General features: G+C 37.1%; 1 protein-coding gene across 12 annotated transcripts in view; it reads right to left on the bottom strand.

Annotated features, from left to right (window-relative positions):
- The window catches only part of kirrel3b (kirre like nephrin family adhesion molecule 3b), a 211,151-nt gene that overhangs the window by 41,814 nt on the left and 154,587 nt on the right, over positions 1-14,750 (bottom strand). For 7 of the 12 annotated variants that reach the window (XM_038296858.1, XM_038296859.1, XM_038296865.1 and 4 more), the window contains exons 5-6: positions 13,555-13,724; positions 2,407-2,557 (exon numbers count right to left, since the gene is read on the bottom strand). In XM_038296858.1, coding sequence (XP_038152786.1) covers positions 2,407-2,557; positions 13,555-13,724 — 321 coding nt within the window. The remainder of the gene's footprint in view (positions 1-2,406; positions 2,558-13,554; positions 13,725-14,750) is intronic. The other 5 variants (XM_038296860.1, XM_038296870.1, XM_038296863.1 and 2 more) reach the window with 1 other exon arrangement.

The following is a 14,750-nucleotide window of genomic DNA, read 5'->3' as shown; positions in this document are numbered from 1 at the left end:
GAAGAAGCAATGCTTCCCCAGAGTATAACAGAGCCTCATCCATAGTTCACAGTAGGGACAGTGTTCTTTTATTAATATACTTCATTTTTCTATCTGTGAACATTGAGATGATGTTCCTTGGCAAAAAGTTAGATTTTAGTTTCATCTGTCCACGGGACATTCTCTCTCAAGTTTTGTGGCTTATCAACATGTAGTTTGGCAAATTCCAGCCTGGCTTTTGTTTTTTGTTTTATGATTGTTTTCAACAATGGTGTCCTCTTTGGTTACCTCCCATATAGTCCACTCTGGCTCAAAAAGGCTGAGTGGTTTAAACTGAGACCTATGTTTCCTGAGCTGAATTTAACAGTAAATCTCTTTAGAAATTTTTCTGGGCTGTTTTCTTAAATTCATACTACTTGTCTATTTGATTTGTTATATATTTTACTGTTGTAGCCATGAAGGTTGGCCTCCGTCTCATGGATTTTTAAATTAAGATAATTAGTGCAACTGTAGTCACTTAAAATTACTTTTGTCATATTCAAGTTATTTCTGTGACCATTTGGGGTTTTTCTTTCATTAAAAGAGGCGTACCAACACTTTTACCCATGTGTGGATCTTATTTCACTTTTAGCCATAGCTTAGCTTGATGCTATCAGCAATTTAAAACTTTCATGCATTTTCAATTTGAAGTAATAACTAATTGAATTAGAAATGTTAATAGTCCATTGAGGTATTAAAAAAAAAAAAAAAAAAAAAAAGATTATAGACATCTTTCTCTGTGGATCTGCATTACCTCCTGAAAATTTTGTTGTGTACAAGAGAATAACAATTTAATTCACTGTGTTCCTTGGTCTTCCAGATTTTTGAGCACTTCACAAAATAGCTAAACTTGATGTAACCAGCATAAGTTTAGGCATTCTTTTAAGTAAAGGTAGCCTATTTGCTTAAGGGTAGCAAGTTAATAGGCAGAATTCACATGTATGCCAAGCACTTTCAATTTTGGCTTGGACATTTTTTTTTAAAACAATGTATTATCTCATCTCAAAAATATTAGGTACTATGGAAAAGGTTCAAAGGGTGTCAATATATGTGTAAAACTCTAATTATTGAGTTTAAATTACAAGTGATATGCAAACTCTTAAGAGTTTGCACACCAATCAATTGAATCAAAAACTCTGTAATTTCCTTTCAGCTTTTTTTGCACCTGTTTTTCGAAAGATGCGATTGAATCACTGACCTTGTAATCAAATTAGCTTACATTTAAATTAAGTAAATTAATACCTGCACAGAAAAAACTAACTTTAAATACAGAAAGCTTCAATTCAGGTGTAATTATATGTAGGGAGTGGATCTCTTCTGAAACTCCAAAGGCTCCACTGAGCCGTGCTGAGCACTACCTGTCAAATCCAAGAGAGGAGGAGAGCGAGACCAAGAACGAGGGAGGGAGTCGAGAGTCTTAGCCTTGTGGGAGACAGTTTGGATCTCTACAATTAGTCTTCACTGTCGCTTGGTTTCAGCTTTCACTGTGAAAAATGTTTTCAGGAGCTTTAATTGTGTAAAGACGACATTTTGGAATGCTAATTAGAGATGTTCTCCACTCATTTTTCAGGGTTAAATCAAACATTTACAGGCGCGGATGATGCCATGATGGCAGGCGTTTATCACAGACACATCATTATACATGGTGACAAATCAGTTTACATGTGGGCAGACTTCCTTCGCTCACTGCATGGCAAAAAAAAAAAAAAGAAAAGCACAAACTGCTAGGGTTGCAAACACTAACAACTCTTAATCATTTTTACTCCTGCGCCTGAGTTGGCCTGATTGTGCTATGCCCGCTCGTGCCATTCTTGCCTCTTGCCGAGTACATAATAAAAAGAATGGAGCCGTCAGTCATAATGGCTCTCTAAATAGCATTTTCTGCTTTATTAGTCATACTTAATGTCTTGAAGGGGTTGTGAGTGATGCAAAATCCCATTGTTCAAAGTCTTTCTCTTACTGTGAGCAGTTCTTGATCGAAAAAATATTCCTTGACAATTTAGACTGGATGTGGTTTACACGCTGGGCTTACTTTGCCTATTTTCAACTGAAATTGTGGATGTTCCCATCAAAGAGATTGATGGCATGAGACAGGGTATGAAAGAGGTGGAGACTTTGTATTCTTTCACTGCAAGCAGGTAGCTGTAACACAAGCCTCATATAATTTAGATGGACAGATGCTTCAATTCATTTATTTTCCTCATAGCAACCAAAAAGTACTTGTGCATCACCAATTGATTTGCCAAGATGGCATTTAAAAAACCCAAGAAAAAACAAAAAAAGAAAATCAGTTATGAATATCAGTTGAAGTCTGCAACAGATGGAGTCGTTTTTAGTTTAAAGGTTTGAAAATCAAAGGATTAAAGATTCATGGGAAAACATGCTTACGCTGAATGTCAATAGTGACACTGGTCTCCTTGCCGTTGGGCACTGCCTTGTTGGAGGCTTTGCAGATGATCTGCTGACCCGTCTCGATGTTGGAAGGTGAAAGGTACAGCCTGCTTACGCTGCTTTCTCTCCTACCATCTCGAAACAACGTCTGCAAAAAGTAAAGAAATATTTTTTGAGTTGAAGCAGCTTTGAGCTTTAATAGCTCAAATAAGGAACATTCTGAAAGAAACAATTTTAATTTTACAAACTGTATTGTAAGCTTTGTAAAATTTTATGTGGAAATTGTAGAAAGGATTATATTCTGGATATTGTCATTTTATATAGGGTAATACAGGAATAGTCAAAACATTTGATGATATTTCTCAGCAGTTAATGTCAGAAATAGGAACCTTCCCTCTGGTGTAATAATTCAATATCAGTCATGATATTGGTGGAAGAAATGGTTGGAATGACCATGTATAAGGCTGTCATTTGTTCCAGTTCACAGTAGATGATGTATTACTATGATGTTCCAGATCCTGGTACTCAATTGGAAATCATCGTAGCAGACAGGTCGAGGGAGATTAGCTAAACGGGCAGATTGATCTCTGCCAATTTCACACAAGGAAGTAATAAAGATGTTGGTCAGCTTAAGAAGACAAGGACTGAGTTGACGCAGGTTTAGGGAGTTAATCTAAATATTTTCAGTTCGTAATTTTTTTAAAGTATTTTTTTTATATCAGCTGAAATACGTTAAAATCTTCTGTCTGAATAGCTGTTACTTTTTCCCTCTGGAGCAGTAATCAAAGCAAAAGGTATCTACTTTGAAGAACCTAGAATATAAGACATATGTTCAGTTGTTTCACACTTTTTTGTTAAGTATATAAATCCACATGTGTTAATTCATTGTTTTGATGCCTTCAATCTGCAATTTTCATAGCCATGAAAATAAAGAAATTTCTTTGAAGAAGAAGGTGTGTCCAAACCTTTAGTCTGTACTATATATATATATATATATATATATATATATATATATATATATATATATATATATATATATATATATATATATATATATATGCACTTTACAGGAAAAGGAGTATAACCATCAAAACATTCCGCCTGTAGTTTTACCCCCAAAGGCAGGTTGATATAAAATTAAATAAATAAAAGTTTTTGAAATATGTTTTTTTAGAGCTTCCCTTTGTGTGCTTGGAGAGATGTGCTCTAGTGCATGGCTTGTCATACTCCACAAAGGAAATCAATCTTCTTTTCAGTGCTCATCCTCTGAGCCCTGTATTGTGGAAGCCATCTGGAATCGGTTGGTAGCGCTCGTTGGCTCTCTGCTCTGACTCCAGCGTTCAGAGCAGGGCTCTGGGAGGCTATGCTAAACAGTGCAGGACAGAACAAAGTCACTGAATAGAACAAATTGTGTGGGCAACAGGGTTCAGGGTGGTCATCCACAAAGTCAAGATGCATTTCCTTATGTTTGCTTCAAAGCAAGCTGAGGGTTCAGTTCCCTTCAATAGGAAGAAGAAAAAAAGACAAAAAGGCTATTTAAAGTAGTAGCCACTGGAGATGATATTTGTATCTTAAATAACAAACTAGCAACGCAAATCATGTCCAATATAAATTTTAAACAGTGGCTACAGTTGAAAAGTCCACGTCCACTTGTTAAAGTTACATATGGTTGTAACTTAAATAAAAGATGCAGTTCTTTAACAAACTCTTTCACATTATGATGAAATTATTTTTTACATTTTATTTACCCATAATTTATACTGCCTTCCTGAGTAATGTAATCTGATTTTCAATATACTGGAAATGTAAAAAGCAACACTAAAACACATCAAATAAGAAAATAATAATAATAATAAAAAAAGAAAAGCCATGAAAGCAACAGCAGTTTTTTAGAGCCTCTCAATTGAGTTTGTACATTCAGACTTCTGGGTTAATCTCATTAACTGGAAATTCCAAACTGAGCAATTCCTCCTAAATTAATAAATGCTAATTTGTCAGGAGGGCTGCCAAGAGCCAGAAAAACAAGAGTTGGATAACTTTAGGATAATCTGCTAAATCAGGGTCAAGTTTGAATACAGAACAATTTTCTTGCAAAGAAAGCCTCTGACATGGAAGAAACAGCATTGCAAAAGATTCAGGCTCTTACGTTAGACATCAATTTCTACAATATTCAGATTAACGTAACAAAAATGATTTGTGGAGAAAAATTATAATTGTTCACTAATAGACATCTATTTTTATAATTCCATTAATATTATTCCATACAAATAATAATTATTTGTAATTTATTATTAATAACATTTTCAACTGGAGCAGGTGTCTCCAACTCCCGTCCTCACAATCTACTGCCCTTCAATTTATAGATGCATCCTAAATGATAACCTCATGAGAATAAGCTGATCAGTGATTGGATTCTGCTGTGATGAAGCAGTGACGTACCTAGATGTTGAAGACGTCTGAGATAGAGGAAGCTCAGTTTTATACTCTTTGTTGTTTTATCTGATCAAAGTTGAATAAATGTAGTTCACTGGTGGCAGAAAGCAGTAGTTGACAAGTTTTTGTTAGTGAGGGGGTTCATGGCAGAAGATATGGACTGATTAATGTGGAATATATACGGTATATATATATATATATATATATATACACTATATTGCCAAAAGTATTTGCTCACCTGCCTTGACTCACATATGAGCTTAAGTGACATCCCGTTCCTAATCCATAGGGTTCAATATGACGTCGGTCCACCCTTTGCAGCTAGAACAGCTTCAACTCTTCTGGGAAGGCTGTCCACAAGGTTTAGGAGTGTGTTTATGGGAATTTTTGACCATTCTTCCAGAAGCGCATTTGTGAGGTCGCACACTGATGTTGGACGAGAAGGCCTGGCTCTCAGTCTCCGCTCTAATTCATCCCAAAGGTGTTCTATCGGGTTGAGGTCAGGACTCTGTGCAGGCCAGTCAAGTTCATCCACACCAGACTCTGTCATCCATGTCTTTATGGACCTTGCTTTGTGCACTGGTGCACAGTCATGTTGGAAGAGGAAGGGGCCAGCTCCAAACTGTTCCCACAAAGTTGGGAGCATGGAATTGTCCAAAATGTCTTGGTATGCTGAAGCATTCAGAGTTCCTTTCACTGGAACTAAGGGGCCAAGCCCAGCTCCTGAAAAACAACCCCACACCATAATCCCCCCTCCACCCAAATTTACACTTGGCACAATGCAGTCAGACAAGTACCGTTCTCCTGGCAACCGCCAAACCCAGACCCGTCCATCAGATTGCCAGATGGAGAAGCGCGATTCGTCACTCCAGAGAACGCGTCTCCACTGCTCTAGAGTCCAGTGGCGGCGTGCTTTACACCACCGCATCCGACGCTTTGCATTGCACTTGGTGATGTATGGCTTGGATGCAGCTGCTCGACCATGGAAACCCATTCCATGAAGCTCTCTGCGCACTGTTCTTGAGCTAATCTGAAGGCCACATGAAGTTTGGAGGTCTGTAGTGATTGACTCTGCAGAAAGTTGGCGACCTCTTCGCACTATGCGCTTCAGCATCCGCTGACCCCGCTCCGTCAGTTTACGTGGCCTACCACTTCGTGGCTGAGTTGCTGTCGTTCCCAAACACTTCCATTTTCTTATAATACAGCTGACAGTTGACTGTGGAATATTTAGGAGCGAGGAAATTTCACGACTGGATTTGTTGCACAGGTGGCATCCTATCACAGTTCCACGCTGGAATTCACTGAGCTCCTGAGAGCGACCCATTCTTTCACAAATGTTTGTAAAAACAGTCTGCATGCCTAGGTGCTTGAATTTATACACCTGTGGCCATGGAAGTGATTGGAACACCTGATTCCAATAATTTGGATGGGTGAGCAAATACTTTTGGCAATATAGTGTATATATGTGTGTGTGTAACTGGAAAATACAGAAACATGGATTTAAGGAAACCAGGGTTTAACTGGATTATAATTTTAAATATTTTATAAAAAAATTGTTTTAATTATTATTCTAATCAAGAAAAAAAAGAGGAAACTCAATGAAAGACTAAATCATGAAGCTGGTAGAATGATCTAATATTTAGATTTTTGGGCTCCCCAGAAAAGAGCTTTTGACAAGAGATGGTTTCCTTTTCTGATGGACCTGGAGATTTTGGTGAAAGTACAAAGAGTCAAGATTTGACATTCTGATAGATCCATACTAAAGAAGACTGAAGACTAAAACTGAACCAAAAATATGCCTCAGGAATGTATTAGTTTAAAGCTGCAACCCAAAAAGAATCTGTCCTGGCTGCATATTTTTAAAAAGACAAGTAAGCGCTTTTGAATTTCAGTGCAAGTATGACGCAGAGTTTCATCCTCTAACCTTTCATTTTCTCCCCACCTAATTTTTACCTTTCAACCTGCAGCTTTGAGTCTAACACATATAAAAAGTTGCATTAATTAACAGCTCATTCTTTCGCACTAATGCAAGGGTTTCAGCCCAGTCAAACCACAACTCAGTGCTGCTATATTCCCTTCTGAGGCACCCTACCATCTGCAAAGTGTTATTTAAAAAGTGATGCAAGATTTAAATAAAAATCATTTTATCTTATAACTTTATAGTTCAACCATCTCAATGCACCTTTTAAAGGAACATAAAATTGAAGTATATGCACCACTAGAGTGAGCATATGAGGTTTTTGTGGCATTTCTAAGACTTGTAGGGAAATAATATTACAGTTCCCATGCTCCGTGAATCCCATTTCCATGTGAAGAGCCATGTGATGAAATTCATATTTTTGCGTGAGTCACTTTGAAAGCAGAACACATTAGTTGTCAGACGCGGAGTATGTCAATGTAATGTTCTTTGTGACACAGTTGGGATTGTTTCCATCATGGCTCTGGACCTGTCTGCAGTCATTAATCTTAGAAACAGGGTTAGCTGGCAGACGCACAAAAATTCAACCCATTTCAAATTTAGAAACTTTTCTATTCACTGCTATATAACACTAAAAATAATACTTATATTACAGATTAAATCATGAGGACATATTTTAGCCTTTTTAATAATTTCTGACCCCCTGGAGATACAGTAACAAAGAAGCTTATTACAACAAAAAACTTGTTCTCTTATCAATTTGATGAATAGATTTAAGAAGCATTAATGGAAATACTTCAGTTTAAACATTCTTATGCATTACAAAATGGCTACTTCTTAGTGGATTAATTTGTGCCAGTCTGCCTCAGAGAGACATGATCACGGAGATCAAATAGTGATAAAACAGTTTTTTCTGTTTATTAACTGCATTAAAACATAAACCACCAACATGTTTTACTCTGTTTACATATTAACCAAACATGTAGTTTAATGCACATAGTTTAGATTTAGTACATAAATGGGATAGATCTATTCAAGTTATTGATTAATTAATTTTTACAGATTCCTTTTTCAGTGCTGAAAGCCTGAGTTGTGTTAAGTTAATGTTAAAAAACATTTCTTAAAGCTACAATGTGTAATAATTACAGGCATATAAAGTCAGAAATTTAATATATTATACATAACTATGTTATTTATCATCACCTATGAGCTCAGCCTTTTAACCATAATATTTGCGTTGCCTTAGAATTCGTTATTTATAATTACATAGGAGCGGGTCTCGCAGCCATGGAGGCAGACATCTTTGTGCTAGCAAACTAGCGATTGCGAGATCTCCCATTACGCTCGAAAGTAACTACGGCAAGTTGAGAGAGATGAACTGAGACGGTACTGAACAGTAGATGGCAGTATTATGCCTGAGAAGCGTTTAGTCTGCCTGAAACCAAAGAAGAAGAAGAAGCAGGTATACTGCGCCTCAGTAACAAGAAAGGTGAACAAGGCGGCAGGCGTGAGTGACTTTGCAAACTGTTTGGCACTGTGTGGCCAAACATCAGACGAATGGAGGATCATGCCTACTCTGTATCACAACGAAAAGCGGCGGACACCGAACCCCCGTCATCTAAGAAGCGGAAACACGACGAGAATAAATGCAAGCGTGACAAGAAACGACAAAAAACACGGATCAACATTGGCACGGCATTTACACGATGGAAGTCTCTGATGGAGGAAAAAGGTTTTCAAAGTGACGCTCAAGTTGCCAGTTTTCTCTTGGACAGGTAACTAATCCTACACACACAATTGTCTAATATCACTGCAGTTTTTGGAGTACAGGATGCTCAGACCTGTCTAAAACTATAACATGCTGCGTGATGATGCTGTTACTCTCCAGTATACTTATTCAGCAACGTCCCTGACGTTTCACAGGTAATGATTCAGTAATTTTCTGTAAAATAATTTTCTGGATATATACCTCGGTTACTTCTCTCCGGCTCCTTTGGAGATCTTCAAGCCTTTCCTCCTCTGCTCTCACCCCGCTGGCACCCCTCCCTCGCCTGGCCCTAGCTGCACGCCCACCCCGGCCTCTCTGCCCTCGCCCTCTTCCTCGCCTTGTAACCCCCGTGCCACAAACATGACTTGGACTCTGTAAACGGGGAATATATATTCTTCCAGCGAACACAATCTCGCTGTTAAACTAATGACTACAATTACTTCATCTGTTTATATCACCATGCAAAGCAGCTCACCAAAACGTCACAACGACGTAGAAAAAATAACGGGTATATTTATTATCTTAAGTCTACATGAAATCTATACCCTACACAGACTAATGAAATACTATCTGTAAAAGTATCTATGTAAACAAACCTCATCACTTGAGAAGGAAGGTGATTCCGACGTCGTGGAAGACATTTTGTCCCGTAACGCTCGCCGTACTGTTGGGGGGGAGAAGCGGTGGGGGGGAGACGTTCATGTTGCTGCAGTCTGCAGTCTGACCGCTAGATGTCGCTGAAAATTACACACTGTAGCTTTAAGAGCTGCCTTTGTCTGCTAGCTGGGGTATTATTAGCATAAGTTTGTATTCTAATTGTTTTATATGAATTTTTTTTTTACACATTTTTTAAAATCTTTATTTTCTATTTTATTATGTGATTCATGTAAAGCACTTTGAATTGTCCGTGTACTGAATTGTGCTATACAAATAAATTTGCCTTGCCTTTGTCTTTATAAAAGAAAAGAAAAGAAACATTGGAAATGGTCAAACATAACATTAAAAAGTGTAATACACAACAATAGTCATCAATGTTGGCTTGGAAAAGGATGAATGAAGTATATCGATTCACTATAAGAATGAAAATCCTTAATTAACGAAAGTTATATCATGTAAAAGACCTGAGAAACCCAATCAGGTATCATGTTAAATTTTAAAACCTAAGGGACTGTAATGGCTACAAGTTGGGGCTGAAAAAGTATATAGCTAAATATGAGGCACAACCGTTATGTTCTTCTTTGCAACTGGTCCAGACAATAAAGATAAAAGTATCAAGTAAAATATACCAAAACAAATCTTAAAGGTTGGATACTTTAATCTTAAAATTTGACCAATAAGGTGGATTGGTAATAGGAAATTGCTTGAATGCATATGTGTTGCATAAGTAACTGGACTGACATGGTAAGAAGCTTTTTGTTATTAAATTCACCATGAATGCCATTGATACTGAGATTGTTATAACCTAACAAACATTTCATTTTACAAATACATACCAAATCACCAAAATGAATCACCATAAAATATACATTTATATATTTCATTGCCATTATGTATATTTTGGCTGTTTTAATTAGTTGTCAGTACACATACCCCTTGCATTATGATAGAAATTTAAGAAAACTGTAAGATAGGATGAGGTACGATACACTTTATTGATCTCACAGTGGAGAAATTCCCTTGTCACATCGGCTCAAAAGTGAAAAGAAGGTGCCAAAATGAGGAAAAAGATTAATGTGGTATGTACAAAGTATCTATCTGTCTGTCTGTCTGTCTGTCTGTCTGTCTGTCTGTCTGTCTATATATATATATATATATATATATATATATATATATATATATATATATATATATATATATATATATATATATATATATATATATATATATATATATATATATATATATATATCACAGTTGAAGTCTCTTATTTAACAGGATTAAACTGTGATGAATGTAAAATCCTCCTGCGAAGATTTTCGGGAAAATATTGATTTATATAAATAGACAATTCAATATATTAATTAGAATAATTTTTGAATCATTCCCCTACTTGGAGAGAAAAGACTCTTACTCTGATTCACTTTGAATCAGTAAATACACCATAAATGAGGACCAGAAAATCCCTATGGCAACAATACTCTTTGGTATGATGATGATGGAAAGCATTAACATCAGCAGGAAAAAAACTTTAACATAGCTAAGTCTGGATTCTAACCTGTGCATCTTAAATTGTTATATCAATTTATTTTTATCGCACTATTCTGAAACAGATGTGAATGTGAAGACATCTTAAGCAAAGTTCTGAGCTATTTATCTTAATTTAATTAACTCTCTTTTATTTCATTGGGGATTTTCAACATGTTAATTTTTTCACTTCTTTCTCTCCATTGGTGAGCTTCTTCATTATATATTACAGTTATAAATTCTTAAGCTACCCTCACTAATGATGAGCAGTGCGTCGTTAGAGCAACCCTCTGCTATGTTAGAAAGTAACACGCAGTTGCAAAATGTTATTTTTCATACAAGAGTTTTCATTTAACCACTGGTCCAGTAAATCGTTTTCCATGAGGTCAAAAAGATGAGGTTTTAGATGGGTCAGAACTGTCATTACAAATGAAACCATGAGTAAAGCCATCTTTGTGAACCCTCCACCACATCTGCTCACATTAGACCTATCATATCTGTTGGATATGAGAAGACCATCAGAGCAGATGATTATGTTTTCAAAATGTCCCTGTGCTGCTCTCCGGACCCAAGAAAAGTCATCTAGGTTTAATTGAACCCATTGCTTTTTAATGTTAGGCAATAGAGATAAGAGGGGGGGAAGCTCATACTTGGACTCAACGCAGGCGTGCCAGCATCCGTCACCTACCGCTGCTGATGAGTTCATATCTGCTTTCACTCCTGGGGAGGAAGTAAAGGTAGGAATCATGCTCCTCTGCCTACCATTAGCAAACAGCACCTCTGGCAATCACTTTATTCAAAGAGGCCCGGTGCCGTACCCTGGCCCAATCAATGGCATTTATCTGCTCTTTGAAAAAAGCCAATAATGGAATGAGACAGCATGGGGAGAGGAGGAAGGCAGGGGCAGTCACCTAAAGTACCTCGTCTCTTTATGTGCTTTGTTTAAACATTAATAGGCTATAGCCGATTTAAACTGATGAGTAACCCTTAAGGACAGGTTTTTAAGTTCATGTTACTAGAGCATGAAAGAGGCTGGGATTACAGCGACATTCAAAGTCTAAAGACTGGCTGTGGTTGAGAATCAGTGTCATGAAAACAACCAAAAACCTTACGCTGTAAAACAGGTAGGAATGGAGAAAGCTTCTGTCAGACCAATATAAAAAATAAATAAAAAGAGCTCACCATCTGTTTGTCTTAGTTGATTTCTAAACCAGATGGGGGAGAAAAAGCTTGTGTTTTTGAGAAATTTGACTTCGTAAAAGAAAACTGATGTGATAAACACCTGCTAATCACTGAGGCACTGCACTAAACATTTATAAAAAAAGAGAAGTAAAATTAAGACTGCTGTAGTAACAGAAAGGAACATGTATTAAACAGGATAATTCAATGGATAGGTAAGTCATTTTCAATGAAAGCAAATAACTTAAGTGAGATTTTTATGCTGTTAAAAAATCAGTCTCGACCACATCAGTGTAAAATAATACCATCTTAAAATAGGTGAAATCTAAAAGTTCCTTCAACACCTTTTCAAACATATTGTTGAAAAACCTACTAATACCATTGGATGCTTATATATTCTTATAGTCCTAAATACTTTAACCTTAATATGGAAAATATCCCCCAATCTAAAACCATTTCAATATATACTAACCATGAAAAACTGTTTTTACAAAGATTTATATCACAGGAGTCAAAAGAGCAAACAGTGAAACTCAGCAGATTAAAATTTTCCTTAAAGGTGTCATCACTCGGAAATCTGACTTATTTCATGTTAAAATATGTGTATTGAGCCTCAGATAAAACCGGCCAATCCAAAGTGTGAAAGTCGATTGTTTTTTTTATTTGTTTTGTTTTTCTTGGGGTCTCATTGTTCAAACCAGACATGCCCACAAGGTCAACCTCTCAGCCAAATGCCATTTTGGTTCTCCTTGATTTATGTAACTCCTGGAAGGGTGCTAACATTAGGCTGACTTGCTTTCCACACGTCTGTCCCTATTCCACCGATAGGGGCAATTCCAACCTACTGGCAGTGTGCCATGTTACTGCTTGCAAATCTTTAACCTATCGTGTAAGACCCGGAAACTGTGGTAAATGCACCAAGGAAAACTGCTAATGCTGCTAACTCTACATCCACATAAAAACTCACACACACACACGGGGCAAATTGTGAAGAGTACCCATGAGAGAATTAAAGCAACCTATGTAAAGAAGTCATAATAAGCTTGATTTAAAATTTCTTTCTCCTAAAGAATTATTAAGCATGAATTTGTAAGATAGTTCAGAGTGATTTTATATGTAAATTACCAGGTTATGAGTCCTTAAAAAACGGTGGTTATGAGCTTAACCATGGTGAACCTTCTGTAGGCACACTCCATAAGACTCCACAGCAACTGTGCAAAATGCATGGAGAAAAAGTCGAGGAAACTATAATATGGTCACAGGAGACCAACTTGCATGTTGGTTGTCATTGCGCTCCAAACTTTAGGATATGGAGCTCTGCACCATGTGCAAATCCTCCAAAATTGTCATAGCAATAGTTAGATTTAAAGGTAAAGTCATGATGATGTTGGACTGTTTTCTTAGCATAAGTTATTTACCGGCTTTCTATAATCAAAGGAAGGATAAATAAATATATCTACATTTACATTTTTTAAAGGAATCTAAAGGGTCATAAGCATCTTATTTCTCTGTTGTACAAGATATTAATATTTGATGGAGTAGTAGTTACTTGGGTTGTGTCTCACTACTGGTGCTTATTTCAGTCAGTATCCTGATCCAAATCTATATGTATACACATACACACATGCATACCACTAGTGTACATACCTGTAATGACACACACCTCAGTGCTTACCTTGGAGTACATGGCCCCGTTAAGGACCTCTCCGTTGCGAATCCAGATAATGGAGGCTGCGGGTTTGGCATTGTCAGCGTGGCATGTCAGGTTAAGAGGATCCCCAGCTCTGAGGCTGACCACAGGTCCTCCACTGATGACTGGGTCGTCTGGTGGAACTATTGACATGTAAACACAGAAACGAGAGTTGTAAGCCCTGGAAGCGATAATTATTAGGTTCCTTATACAGAGACAAACCAGCATGTAGTATTGCTTTAGTTAATAAAAGACGCTTCATTTAGTTTGTTTCCTCCACTGCATTCACACAAATTATTAATGACTTAATTTTTATCTTTCTAATGATGTTCACTAGACGTGTTTGTTGAATGCACACAGTTTCCTTCCTCCCCAGTTTGTCCTTGGATGGGGTAAAACTGCAGTGAGACAAATGTATTTACTAAAAGAGGAACACTATATGCAGCGGTTTGAGGGTAGGAAGCCAGAGTCCCAGCGTGGCTCTCCAAACAACAATCAGCTTTCTTGACAATCACTGCAGAGCTTGCGCACACATACAGTACACATCTCGAGTAGATGTAAGTCAGTCAAATCCATTACACTGATCAGACGTGCACTTGTACTTTTCTCTTCTTTGCCTCTCTAAGTGTTGACAAATACAAACGGAAAAGGAGAGCATCACAACTGTATGTGAGCCTCCGATGACACACATCAAAGTCCTGTTCTTGTTTTACCCATGAGTCGATCTGTTTTTTTTTTCTTCCCCCTCTCTCTCTTTCTCTCTTTCGTTCTTATAAGTGAAACTGCTGTGAATTATTGATTGACCTGAGTTCTCATTACAATGCAGATCTGGGGCAAGATGAAATCAAAGGCTTGCAAGCAGCTGCCATATTTCCCCTGCAATAGCGTCATGATTGGAGAGGTTGTTAGGGGTGAGATATCTGCTGTCAAACAGATCAGGGACGGATGAAAAGAAAGTTTGTAGATTTAATGAAAATGAGAATAAAGCATACTTTTGTGTCGCAAGGTATGTGCATCAAGATTAGCCTATAAAGATAGAATACCTTCTACACCATTCCATACTGTACTGTTAAAATGAGCTAAAAAATAACTTTCATCAACTTTACTTTAGTTAGAAGTGAATAATCAAACAAATTCCAAAGTTTTATCTCAAAGCCAGATAACTGGAT

Source organism: Cyprinodon tularosa, unplaced genomic scaffold (genome assembly GCF_016077235.1).
Source record: "Cyprinodon tularosa strain WSP-4 unplaced genomic scaffold, ASM1607723v1 ctg379, whole genome shotgun sequence".
NCBI lineage: Eukaryota > Metazoa > Chordata > Actinopteri > Cyprinodontiformes > Cyprinodontidae > Cyprinodon > Cyprinodon tularosa.
The sequence above is the reverse complement of the archived record's forward strand: the minus strand, read 5'-3'. Positions and strand labels throughout refer to the sequence as shown.